At 36.8% G+C, this 14,328-nt stretch overlaps 1 protein-coding gene across 1 annotated transcript; it reads left to right on the top strand.

The window, feature by feature from the left end:
• Positions 1-1,302: 1,302 nt before the first annotated feature.
• On the top strand, positions 1,303-13,185 carry LOC110938184 (aconitate hydratase, cytoplasmic). The gene is made up of 20 exons (XM_022180649.2): positions 1,303-1,749; positions 2,434-2,538; positions 2,646-2,806; positions 2,911-3,003; positions 3,104-3,289; positions 3,841-4,002; positions 4,534-4,678; positions 4,765-4,907; positions 5,508-5,564; positions 5,660-5,739; positions 5,822-5,897; positions 6,007-6,192; positions 6,716-6,783; positions 6,878-6,996; positions 8,298-8,419; positions 8,505-8,603; positions 10,333-10,812; positions 11,631-11,729; positions 11,819-12,061; positions 12,710-13,185. Exons 1-20 carry the CDS (start codon positions 1,449-1,451, stop codon positions 12,779-12,781), a joined length of 2,997 nt encoding a protein of 998 aa, XP_022036341.1. The 5' UTR covers positions 1,303-1,448; the 3' UTR covers positions 12,782-13,185.
• Positions 13,186-14,328: the final 1,143 nt, after the last annotated feature.

The following is a 14,328-nucleotide window of genomic DNA, read 5'->3' on the forward strand; positions in this document are numbered from 1 at the left end:
CTTGCCCTGCCAAGATACAAATCGGATCTTCGATGTCCCCTCTGAATACACTGATCATCACAGCCTTTAAACAAGTTTACAAAATACTGTTACTATCACAACCTCCACCATCACCATCATCAAATGGCACAGAAACCTCCTCAATCGCATTCTCACCCTAGTCTCAATTCACATGAGAATAACACAACATAACACCTCATCTACTTTTTCAAGATGGTTAATATAAATATAGAGGTGAACAGAAAACCGGTTTGTGAACTGGAACCAGTTTTGACCTGACCCGAAACCGAATATGATACAGGTTTGGTGAAACTGGTCCCCTTTCTCCCTTGACACCAATTAATAACTAGAACTAGTTTTAAACCGAACTGATCCTTTTCCACCTGTAAACTAGTTTTACCAAACACCAGTTTTGACCATTGTTGACCCAAACCGAAACCATTTCAACCTGAACCGGAATGGGATTAAAAAAACGAAATGTGCACCTCTAGGTAGATAAATGTTCTTATACAGAGTTGTATCTCCAACGATAAAGGTTCTGAGGATCAAATATATTATCATCGGAATTTACTGTCGAAATCCGCCATGGCTGCAATCACAGTAGCATGTATCAAATACATATTGTCCGAGTTGCCTAGCCAAGATACGAATCAGATATGTAAATTCCGATTTTGCTCGAAATAATTTCCATCGTCATAGCCTTTTCAAATGAAACAACAACAGTAGCAGCAGCATCAACATAACTAGAGAGAAGATGATGTCGGCGGCGATGGTGGAGGGTGGAGGAGGGTGATGGTGGGTGGAGGTTGAAGTTGAAGTGTGGTGGTGGGGTTTTATAAATAAAAATGAAGAAGATGCCCGTAGATTGTCCCTATGGTTTGGCCTTTTAAGGTAAGGGTATTTTTGTCATTTCACATTATTTTAACAGAGAAAAGTAACTGAAGTTAGACCCAGGGACTATCCGGAAACAAAAAATGAAAACTTGGGGACTATTCAGGTAGTTTTAGAAAGTTGGGGACTATAGGTGAAAAAATACGAAACCACAGGGACTATCCGGGCATTTTTCTCTAAAACTATAATAAATCATAGTTGAGATTGAATTGTTTTTGAGATGAATTTGTATTTTATGAAATTTCCAGTAACCTGGTTTAACCATCCAATACAACCCGATTTAACCAGTTGAATTATTTTAAAGACAAGCCCGGTATGCTTTAAAAACCGGTTTTTAAAACATTGGTTTATTCAATTTGAATTTTTGTTTGAAAAGTATATTTGACTTTTTACTTTTGAAATAACCCACACACTCTCCTCTATAAACTTGCCCTTTCCACACGCCCCTTCCCCAATATTCTCTCTTCTTTTGATATTTTCAAACCGCCATTGATTCTCCTCCGATCATCCTTCAATAATTCCTCTATGCTTCTGTAATCCAATCGGAATCAATCACCATGCATATCACCGGTTCTCACTCTTCATTTCTTCTCCGGCGAGCTTCTAGGTCTACAACCTCACGTCTCCACTCTTCAATTTCCGCTAAATCTCCTCCGCCGCCGTCATCTCCGTCACCGTCACCGTCGCCAGTCGCGTCGCAGTTCCGCTCTCACACCGCCGCATCGGCCGCTTTCCGTACCGTTCGCTCGCGGTGGAGCCACGGCGTTGATTGGAGGTCTCCGGCTTCGTTGAGTTCTCAGATCCGGACTGCTGCTTCTCCTGTTCTGGATCGGTTTCATCGCAATCTCTCTACTATCGGTAATCATTTCGTTTGATCTATCGGTCTGATTGTGTTTCTGTTGCTTTTGATTCGAAGATTTGTTGTTGTTTTGTGCAATTGTGTAGTGTTGTGTGATAATAATTGGTGTGGTTATGTTTGAGATTATATTTAGATATGTAGTTGTGGAATTTGAACGAATGTGTATGATTGTTATCTAGTAGCTTACGCATTAAGCAGGAATCAGGATTATGATGTATGAAGTCAACAGTGGTTTAATGATTCGAAGGTTTGTCGTTGTTTTGTGTAATTTTGTAGAGTGTATGATACTAGTTGGTGCGGTGATGTTTGAGCTTATATTTAGTCAAGTAGTTATGCAATTTGAAAACATAACATGCTTAGGTTTGTTATCTGGTAGCTTACGCGCGGGATTATTTATCTGTATGAAGTCAATAGTGCTTTAGAAATGCAACTTGCAAGTGCTACTGTAAGCTAACAAACAGTAGTAATTTACTCATGATAATATGACAAATTATGTGGCTGTGCTACATAAGTATTGATGTGAACAGAATTACAGAAGCACATATCAGAACATACTTGGCTTTTTTTGTTATTTTTTGTCATGTTTTGTTTGCTTTCTAGTGCTTCTTATTCTTTTGTTACCTGATATTGATGATTCTCAATGAACTTTTAGATCTGATTAGTTTACGCAAATGCATCTACAGCCTCGGAGCATGCTTTCAGTGGGATTTTGACTGGTCTCCCTAAGCCTGGAGGTGGGGAGTTTGGAAAGTTCTATAGTTTGCCTGCTCTGAACGATCCAAGAATAGGTAAATTTGAAAGAGTGCGACTGCTATTGTTTTAAAATCTCTAAATTAATGGTATTCATCTTGTATGCCCGTTTAACTGATCAACATTTTGTTTATTCGGAAATCAGACAAACTACCATATTCAATCCGGATACTTCTGGAATCAGCGATCCGTAATTGTGACAATTTCCAAGTCACTAAAGAAGATGTTGAGAAAATCATTGATTGGGAGAAGACTGCTCCAAAGCAAGTTGAGATTCCATTCAAGCCGGCCCGTGTTCTGTTGCAAGTACGTATTTTGAATTTTTTGGCTCAGTTTTGTATGAGCTTGTAGACATGCATTCTGTGTTTTCTGTTGAAGAAGTTGCATTGTAATGTATGTTTATTTTTCAGGATTTTACTGGTGTGCCAGCTGTCGTAGACCTTGCATGTATGCGTGATGCCATTAATAACCTTGGTGGGGACTCGGACAAAATCAATCCTTTGGTATGCATGGCTCTACATACATACATAATTACATACGTAATACGTACATATTGATATTTTTTTTGGGCATTTGTTTATCATTTTTAATATTCTGGTGCAGGTTCCTGTGGATCTTGTGGTTGATCATTCGGTTCAAGTTGATGTTACTAGGTCTGAAAATGCTGTAAAAGCAAATATGGAACTTGAATTTCAGAGAAACAAGGAGAGATTTGCTTTCCTAAAGTGGGGCTCTAAAGCTTTCCAAAACATGCTTGTGGTTCCACCTGGATCTGGTATTGTACATCAGGTATAGGGTTTATTGATCAAACTATATTGATGCTTGTAGGTTGCAATTTCAACCCATTTACTTATGAATGGATCAGTTTGGGTTGTGTTTTATCCCAAACAGACCACATAAAAAAGTAAGCTAAAAGGGTATCGGGTCAAATGGTACGAATGCGTTGAAAGTTGGCCAATTTTTTTTTTAAGCTTAAAACCTTCTAAGCAACTTTAACCAAATATTTAGATTTTTGTTTTCTAGTAATATTGTTTTTGTAATCATAATTAGCGCATTCGTTATCTATATAAATTAGTGATGAGATCAGTACCTTACTGATACCGTACCGACAAATACCGAAACCGAAATTGAGCTCAACCCTAAGCTGAATATCGTACCGATGATGTTTGGTTGGTATAGGTATCGTAAAAATATCGAAACCGGCAATTGTTAATAACAAATACCAATACCAATACCAATACAGGTGGTGTTTGGACGGTACCAGTATTTGGCAAACTTTATATGCATGTTTTTCATCTCTTGTCTGATAACGTACTTTTTGTTTTTTTTCTTAAATTCAGGTTAACCTTGAATATCTTGGACGTGTTGTTTTCAACAATGACGGAATGCTGTACCCTGATAGTGTTGTTGGAACTGATTCTCACACTACTATGATTGACGGGTTAGGCGTTGCTGGTTGGGGAGTTGGTGGAATTGAAGCCGAGGCTGCAATGCTTGGGCAGGTAACATTATAAATACTTTACAATGGTTCTGTGCAAATTTATATATATGTTAAATAAGTAAAATATCATTTTCGTCCCTGAGGTTTGGCCAGTTTTGCGACTTTCGTCCAAAGGTTTGTTTTTCCGCATCTGGATTCAAAAGTTTTGAAATTTGCCATTTTACATCCGGCTTGTTAACTCCATTCACATTCTTAAATGCGTTAAATCAGGGGTATTTTTGTCTGTTTGTTAACTTAAAGGGCAATTTGGCCTTTTTCAGGGGTATTCAGTCTTTTTTTCATAAAGTGAAAAAGACCGAATTGCCCTTTAAGTTAGCAAAAAGACAAAAATACTTTTCTTGAAAGATGATTTTCACGAGCCGGAGGAAAATGGCAAGATTTCAAACCTTTTGGATCCAGATGCGGAAAAACAAACCTTGGACGAAAGTCGTAAAACTGGCACAAAAATGGCATTTTACTCTTCTTGAAAGATGGTTTTCATTTTCACTATTTTTTGGGGAAATTTTCTGAAAGTGTATTTTGACAATGACAGCCAATGAGCATGGTGTTGCCCGGTGTTGTTGGGTTCAAGTTATCAGGAAAACTGCGTGATGGTGTAACAGCTACTGATTTGGTTTTGACTGTTACCCAAATGTTAAGAAAACATGGCGTTGTAGGCAAATTTGTTGAATTTCATGGTAGGTAAACTTGGTAGTAGTTTGCAGGTACAGGGTAAAAGGAACATTTACTTACTGATGTGTCTATTTTTATTTTATTTTGTTAGGTGATGGTGTGGGTAAAATATCACTTGCTGACAGGGCTACTATTGCCAATATGTCGCCTGAGTATGGTGCAACAATGGGGTTCTTCCCAGTGGATCATGTTACTCTTCAGTATCTCAAGTTAACCGGACGAAGTGATGATACAGTATGTTCATTTTCATTTGCGTGGACATAGAAAACGGGTCAATTTGGGTTCCATCTATTGATAACGGACTTTATGAGTAAAAAAACTGAAAATGATAGCTATCAAGGAAGTGGGTCGAACCGGTCGAACATGCACTCAAATGCTTAAACCTCATTAAACCTTCATTATTTAGATAATACAGTTTAGAGTTAATTACTGTTTTCGTCCCTGTGGTTTGTCAAAAATCACTATTTCAGTCCGTTAGTTTAAAAATTGCGATTTCAGTCCTTGTGGTTTCACTTTCGTAACCATTTCAGTCCATGTGGTTTCACTTTCGTAACCATTTCAATCCATTTATTTTGTTAGTACAGGGACTGAAATGGTTACGAGGTGGACTGAAATGGTTACGAAAGTGAAACCACAGGGACTGAAATCGCAATTTTTAAACTAATGGACTGAAATAGTGATCTTTGACAAACCACAGGGACGAAAACAGTAATTAACTCTACAGTTTATGTAATTATACTGAATACATTAGTTATTGATAGTAACTAACAAAAGAGACAAAAATGTATTGGTGGGTCAACGATCTTGATGGATGCGTTCCTCTGTGAATTTCAGGTTGCTATGATAGAAGCATACTTACGTGCAAACAATATGTTTGTCGACTATAATGAGGTAAGCCGCTTTGTCATATTATTTTCTTTATTTCTTTATTGTCACCTGGCTAATCAATTTTAGTCTAATACGTAACTATGCAATTTCTAACTCAGCCACAACAAGAAAGAGTCTACTCATCTTATTTAGAGTTAAACCTTTCAGAAGTGGAGCCATGCATTTCAGGACCAAAGAGGTGTGTACAGTGTATATATATGTATGTGTGTGTATATGTGTATATTTGTGTGTATACCACGTCATTCTCATTTTTTTGATAGACCTCATGACCGAGTCCCTTTGAAAGAAATGAAAGCAGATTGGCATTCTTGCCTTGATAATAAAGTGGGATTCAAGGTGAGTTTACTTCATGAACATCTAAGTCGTCTTAACATTATTACAAAGTGTTGTAGCATTTGTTAACTTGCCACTTTGCATTTTGATAAAAAAAAACTTCAAATTTTAGGGATTTGCGGTACCAAAAGAGGCACAAGACAAAGTTGCAAAATTTGATTTTCATGGACAGCCAGCAGAACTTAGGCATGGCAGTGTTGTGATTGCTGCTATTACAAGCTGCACGAATACGTCAAACCCTAGTGTTATGCTTGGGGCTGGTCTTGTTGCCAAAAAGGCTTGTGAACTAGGCCTACAGGTTAGTCATGCATATTCTATTATGTGTGTGCGAGTGTGTGCATATATACATATGCATGTATATATGTGTGTGTATGTATATCTGTGTTTATATTGGTGTTAATTACTTTCACCTTTTTATCTGTATGTAAGAAAAAACATGTTTTTTTTTCATTATATGTAACACACTTCTAATTTTCTATACCATTGTATGTTAGTAACTTCTGTTTTAGGTAAACTGGTACATGACTTCACCATTTTACATGCAATAATAGGTTACTTACCCACGCCGATACAAAAAGTAAAAAATACGAGTTACATACAATGAAAACACATTTTTTTTGTTACACAATGAGCAAAATGTGCAAGCAAGTTACATTTTGGATTATGGGGTAATAAGCCCACATATATTGATCTAACCTTCTATAGCAAGTATAATGGTGATGTGTCATGACAAAAAGGTGAATATATTACATTTTGGTGTACCAAACCTGTATATATCGTGCCATATAACCTAATTTCATCATCTGATGCTTGATGACCAGGTCAAACCATGGGTTAAAACAAGTCTTGCACCGGGCTCTGGAGTTGTTACAAAATACTTGCTTCAAAGGTATTGACTATTTGACTTGTACTGGTTGAAGAACATGATTACTTTAAAGTTGCTTCTTTTAACTAACATCGATCCATTATTTTTTATAATACAGTGGGTTGCAGAAGTATTTAAATGAACAAGGGTTCGACATTGTTGGATATGGATGCACAACTTGTATTGGAAATTCAGGGGACTTAGATGAATCAGTTGCATCTGCTATTTCTGATAATGGTATAGTTACTCTTGCTTTCATAATCAGCTACTTAACAAGCTATAGCTAGAGTTGGTGATTTCTACCCGTTTATTGATGAATGGGCCAATATGGGCTTGTATTTATCTCTAGTGGGTCAAATAAAAAACTTTATCTCGAGCTATGCAGTTAATATCGGGGATATATCGGTGATATATCGGTTGTATCGGTCCCTTAATAAAATATCGGTGAAAATATCGGTACCGATATTATCGGCGATATTGACCGATATTTGACCAATATAACCGATATAGCACCGATATTTGACCGATATAACCGATATATCACTGATATATCACTGAATTATTGGTGTTAAATTGCTATATATATAAATTCTGCATTATATTAAAATTACCGATATCCCACCGATATCTCACCGAGATAACCTATATTTCAAATATCGGTCCTTGACCGATATCCGATATTTTACCGCATTAACTGCATAGGTCTCGAGAGAAAACATGTCAGACTGATCAAACAGGTTGAAAGTCACCCAAACTCCCAAAGTGTATTGTTAATGCATGTCACTTTGCCATTTATTTAAAGTATTGATCATCATCGAAATAAAGTATCTTTTAGTTAATCATATTTGAAACACTAATTCTTATAACATTAAAAGGGTAAGTTGTCACATCAAGACAACCTTTGCCTCTCAACTTTAATCAAGACAATTTTAGCCCCTCGACTTTGATAATAACATGTTTAACCCCAACTTCAATAAGGTTTTTTTTACACTTTGACCCCTCAACTTTGATAATGACATGTTTAGCCCTTTAACTTTAATTTAATTAGGTTTTTGGTTTTTCTTTGCCTTACACTTTATTATAATTACTAAGTAGATCCTCAACTTAGTTTTTCTTCTTTACACTTTAATTTAGACTCTCAACTTTTGTTTTTTCCCTTTACACTTTATAGCAGTTACTAGTTAGACCCTAAACTTTTAGTATTTTTTCCTCTCTTACTTAATTTTGGTCGTTTCTTTTTATCTTTTTTTTTTTTTTTTTTTTTTTTTTTCTAAACACAATGTTTTCCTGAATTTCGTATGTATCGTCGCAAGTAAGTTATTTTAACTACGTTCCGAACCCGCCAGGGTATTCGTTTTTGCCAATACCGTAACAAACTCAACCGATAACTTTTTCGTGACTTTTGAATATACCGCCATGGGCCTGTGGCGTTTTTTTCATCGTCACACAGACCTTTTTCGCTACCTCTAGTTTGCCTTCATTTTATTTATTTGGAATGTCTAATTGTCTATAATAACTTGCTGCTGGTGTGGGTGCAGATATTATTGCATCAGCGGTTCTCTCTGGAAACCGAAACTTTGAGGGGCGTGTTCACGCTTTGACAAGAGCGAACTATCTTGCATCGCCTCCATTGGTTGTTGCATACGCCCTTGCTGGCACTGTAAGATTTTGACTTTATTTAATGTTTAAAATAATTTATCCAAATCCATAGTACACCGTTGGTGAATGTCACCTTCTTGTGCCAGGTTGATATTGATTTTGAGAAGGAACCAATTGGAGTTGGAAAAGATGGAAAGAACGTTTATTTAAGAGATATATGGCCCAGTAGTGAGGAAATTGCAGAAGTAAGTTTCCGGCGAAAGTATTTTGCTAGTTGTTAATTGCTAGGTTGCAAACTGAACTGGGTCAGTTGGGTGGGTAAAATGTCAAAGCGGGTTGTGGTAAATATGTGTTTGGTAGCCTCTGAATAGTCATTAAGAGGCTACCTCTTAATGGAACCATTAAGAATTTTACCAATGAGCAGGTACAAGAATGTGACATGTGATGATTTACGATTCAGAGGTTACCTCTTAACCATTCAGACTTGAGGTTACCTCTTATTCATTCAGAGGTTGTAAACCATTAAGAGGTAGCATCTGAATGGTCATTAAGAGGCTACCAAACAGCCCCAGTTTTTTGGCACGACACAGTTGGGTTTATAAGTAGTTAGTCTTTTTGATACCTAGTTAGTTGTTCGGTGACAAAATTGAATGTTTGGAGTGTGGTAATGGGCAGGGGTGTAAACTTAAACGAAACGAGCCGAGCCAAGCTCGCTAAGTTACGAGAGCTACTCAAGATCGCCTTGTTAAAAGACTCGAATTGAGCTTGCGCTCGGTTCGTGAGTAGTTTTTAAAGCTCGAGCTCATCTTGTTTTATATATATTTATTAATACTAATTTGTTTATATATGTGTGTATATATATAGTGGAAGGTTAACATGCAATAGTCCTTAACGTGCGATGCGTACGTGAGTAAATTACGCATGTTATAACACTCAAAACCCTAATCATGCATGAACAAAAAACCATGATCACGGCATCACACATGAACAAAAACCACAATCACACATGTGGTCAACAAAAAAACAACAAAATCACGCATGAGTAAAACCCTAATCACGCATGTTAATGTTCATAATTACGCACGTTAAGGACTGTTGTATTTTAAACTTTTTCTATATATATTTTTATTATTTGAGCTTTTATATATACATAATATATATTAGTTAGTTATATTATCATAACTTGATATATAACAATAATGATGTAAATACATAATTTAATAAATTACATAAATAATAGGGTTCGGGCTCACTCAATTCGAGTCTTTTAAAAAGCCGATCTTGAGTAGCTCACGAGTGACTTGGTTTGTTTACACCCCTAGTAATGGGTCAAAACAGGTTTTATGCCTGGGTTTACGCGGAACACTTTTCGTCCAAATTTTGAAGTTTTTTTGAATCAACAACTTGTGTGTTGAATACGATTATACAAAATAAATTAGTCCAGTTAATTATATTTTGAGTCACTTGATATGAGAGTTTTATTAGTAAATACAATATACAATTTGGGAGACTTTCATCTTTCATGTTTCAACCCTCTTGATTGACTTGATTCTCTACCTTGTAAGCTAAGTTCCTTAAATTAATTGTTTGACCCCTATTTAAAAAGTAAGAGTAAATTTCTGTTTTCGTCCCTCAGGTTTGTCCATTTTAACTAGTTTAGTCCAAAAATCTATTTTGTAACAAAACCATCCCTAAGGTTTGCATTTCTTAACGCTTTTCACCCCTAAGGTTTGCATTTCTTAACGTTTTTCATCCCTAAGAATTAAATGAAAAAGCACCCTTAGGGATGAAAAACGTTAAGAAATGCAAACTTCAGGGCTGGATTTGTTATAAATTAGATTTTTGGACTAAACTAGTTAAAATTGACAAACCTCAGGGACGAAAACAGAAATTTACTCTTAAGGTAAAGTGGTCAAAATTGCTACCTATGCCAATTGGCGAATTGTATGTTGACTGAAATTGTAATTGGTGCAGGCTGTTCAATCAAGTGTTCTACCTGATATGTTTAAGAGTACCTATAAATCCATCACCGAGGGAAATCCAATGTGGAATGACCTAAATGTCCCTGAAGCCAAACTATACTCTTGGGATGAAAATTCCACCTACATTCACCAACCGCCATATTTCACAAACATGACGATGGACCCTCCTGGGGCCCACGGTGTGAAGGATGCATACTGCTTACTCAACTTCGGTGACAGTATCACAACGGATCACATTTCGCCTGCAGGAAGCATTCACAAAGACAGCCCGGCTGCTAAGTTTCTTCTTGACCGTGGTGTTGACCGCAAAGACTTCAATTCTTATGGCAGTCGAAGAGGTAATGATGAAATTATGGCCAGGGGTACTTTTGCCAATATTCGCATTGTTAACAAGCTTTTGAAAGGAGAAGTTGGCCCGCAGACTGTTCATATTCCAACTGGAGAGAAACTCTCAGTTTTTGACGCAGCATCGGTAACTTTTAAAACCTGATCATTATTGTTATTTATTATAGCGAGTTATTGTTACCGTAAAAGAAACCATACCATTAAATTAGTACTTTAATATGGTTTCTAACTAGGGCTTAATGTCACACAGTAGTAACATACTTAGGTTGCTGGTCTGCTTTTGTAATTATACTCAACTAGTGGGTTACCACCCGTGTTCCGTATCGGGTTCAAAACATGGATAAAAATAAGCAAATTGCAAGAGTTAAAGTTGTTTGATGTTTTAGTCGAGGGGCTAAAGTTGTCATTATTAAAGTTGAGGGGCTAAAGTTGTTTAATATTAAAGTTGTGGGGCTAAAGTTGTTTTAGTTAAGGGGCTAAACATGTCATTATTAAAGTTGAGGGGCTAAAGTTGTTTGATGTAGTTTAGAGGCTAAATATATCATTATTAAAGTTGAGAGGCTAAAAATGTCATTATTAAAGTTGAGGGACTAAAGTTGGTTGATGTGACAAGATAGTGTATTTATAGTATATATATGTGTGTGTATATATATAGAGGAAGGTTAACGTACATTACGGCTTAACGTACATCACGTACGACAGGTAATTACGCACGTTCATTTTAAAATCACGCACGTTATAACTCAAAAATCCAAAATTACGCATGTTGAAACACAATAATCACGCATATTGAAAACATTAATCACGCATGTTATAGAACAAATCACGCACGTTGTCGTACGTGAAGTACGTTAAGCCGTATTGTACGATATACTTTTTCTATATATATATAACACCTTGTAAAATGCTGAAAAAACTCACTTATAATCACTATTTTTCTTACAGAGGTACAAGGCTGCAGGTCAGGATACAATTGTTTTGGCCGGTGCAGAATATGGAAGTGGAAGCTCTCGAGATTGGGCTGCCAAAGGTCCCATGTTATTGGTAAGTCGGGATATTTCTTTCTCAATAACATTTCTACTCTTGTAAATTTTAAAATTTGGTTGTAACGGGTCAATAAAAATATGCCACAGGGGGTTAAAGCGGTAATTGCGAAAAGTTTTGAGAGGATCCATCGAAGTAACTTGGTAGGAATGGGTATTATACCTCTTTGCTTCAAAGCTGGTGAAGATGCCGACACATTACAGTTGACCGGTCATGAACGATACACCATTGACTTACCAAACAATATTAATGAGATCCGGCCCGGTCAAGATGTCACTGTCAAAACCGATAGTGGGAAATCATTCACGTGTACAGCCCGTTTTGATACTGAGGTAATTTTACTTTTACACATCATGTTCATGTATATGAACTAACTACTATCGAACATATGCATTAAACATATTCAAAGTTTCAAACATTATCGAACCCATACACTTAGGGGTGCAAACGAGCCGAGCCGAGCCCGAGCTCGACCAGGCTCGAGCTCGAGCTCGTTTAACATATGAAAGCTCGAGCTCGAGCTCGGCTCGATTCGAGCTTTATTTCTGAAGCTCGAGCTCGGCTCGAAGGTAATTTTTCAAGCTCGAGCTCGGCTCGGGCTCGACTCGTTTACTATTTTTTAATTAATTTATATTAATTATAATTATTATTATACATATAATTTAGTTATTTTTATATATTTATATAAATGGTAATTATTATTATATAAATATATGTTTAATATATTAATAAAAAATATATAAATAGAAAGCTCGATTAGTCTCGCGAGCCGGCTCGAGCTCGATAAGCGAAGCTCGGGCTCGGGCTCGTTTAGTAAACGAGCTTGTTTTTAGGCTCGGGCTCGAGCTCGTTTAAGCTCGGCTCGTTCGAGCTTTTTTTCGAGCCGAGCTCGAGTAGCTCGCGAGTAGCTCGGCTCGTTTGCACCCCTACATACACTCAAACCGTACATCACCTTAATGTATTCTTTTGCTGTCATGTAGGTCGAATTGGCGTATTTCAATCACGGCGGCATCCTTCCGTATGTTATCCGACAACTAGCGGCACAAAAATGATCTGTTTAACAGAGCTTTATTAAACTGTACAATTTGAGAAAATGAAAAATAAAATATTTGTTTTTTTCTCTAGTTGCATATCAGATTTTTCAAAATCTGGATTGATCTGCAATTGTTGCAGCAGGTTTTTGTAATAATACCCTAATCCTGCTGTGGAGGTTAGGCTGGTTAATTACCTTCAATAATTTTAGGGCAGACAGACATATATTTGAACTTTTGACTGACACAAGGAAGTCAAAGATGTTTAGACTTTTGTTATTTCACCAAAGTCATCTGGATTGGGTCCGTTGAACCTCCGGCTCACGCTGGCTGCACTTTGGGTTTGTTTGTGTTTGCTTAGTAAAGTGTGAAGAACGAATGGACACAAGAATAGGTTTTGTTGAATGTGAGATTATATTTATTTGTGTTCGTTGCTTTTAATGGATAAAAAGGATGAATATACATGAAGAAAACATAAAACATCTAAAAAGGATAGCATATAAACAAATGGGAAGCTTGTTCGTGTTCCTTTAAATGAATATAAATCCTTATTTGTGTTGAACAATTTAATAGATTAGCAAATCTTAACTTGCTGTCAAATAGTTTTATGGATGTTCTAATTAAAAAGTTTTAGACCAAGTTGAAAAGTTACGTAGAAAAATAAGATCTTAATGTTTATAATAAACAGCCATCAAATGACGACTAATTTGTAACATCCTACGTTACGAGACAACGATTGTAAGACCATGTGTAGTGGTAACAACTTATAATGCCCCTATCATGGGGCATTATCCGACACGTGGCGTTCTAGTCAGCAATGGGGCATTATAGCAAAAGTGGCGTAGTGGGGCACTATGCCAATAACCCCCATTCAAGTATTTCTCAATTTTTTTTTAACTTAAATACTTCATTAAATAAAAAAAAATACAATACTAGAAATAAAAAAAAACATCCGATTAAGTTAAAAAAAAACACACTAGTTTCCGTCTTCGCTTTCTTCACCCTCGCCAACTTCGTCTTCCTCGTCCTCCGTTTCTTCCTCTCCCTCAGGTGGTACATACCGAACCGACCATGCGTGGTGTACCAAATCAACCTTTAACTGGGAATGGTACGGTTCGTAACGCAACTCTCGCACATTATTCACTCTTTCTTCCATTGACGCCTGTGGATGCTTCTCTTGAACGGCTTCTGGCACATAATTCTGCCATATCGCCTTTCCTTCGTCTTCCAAAATCATGTTGTGCATGATTATACAAGCGTACATAGCATCTCTCATTTTTTGCTTGCTCCATGCACGACAAGGATTTCTCAAGTATTGCCAGCGTTGTTTAAGAACCCCAAAACATCTCTCAATGTCTTCTCATACGAATTTGAGTATAACTCTTTCGTTTTAAAACGGAACTCCGCGGAATTTATACAGTATATTCTAGTGAGCGTATAATACTGTTACGAAGCCTTGGGAACGTTAAAGGGTCACTCAGAGGTATAATTAAACATGTTGACACAGTTAACCCCTGTAGCCCGTAATCTCTCACTTTCTTCCGCGTTCCGCTTCCGTACGATTTATG

Source organism: Helianthus annuus, chromosome 4, assembly GCF_002127325.2.
Source record: "Helianthus annuus cultivar XRQ/B chromosome 4, HanXRQr2.0-SUNRISE, whole genome shotgun sequence".
Classification (NCBI taxonomy): Eukaryota; Viridiplantae; Streptophyta; class Magnoliopsida; order Asterales; family Asteraceae; genus Helianthus; species Helianthus annuus.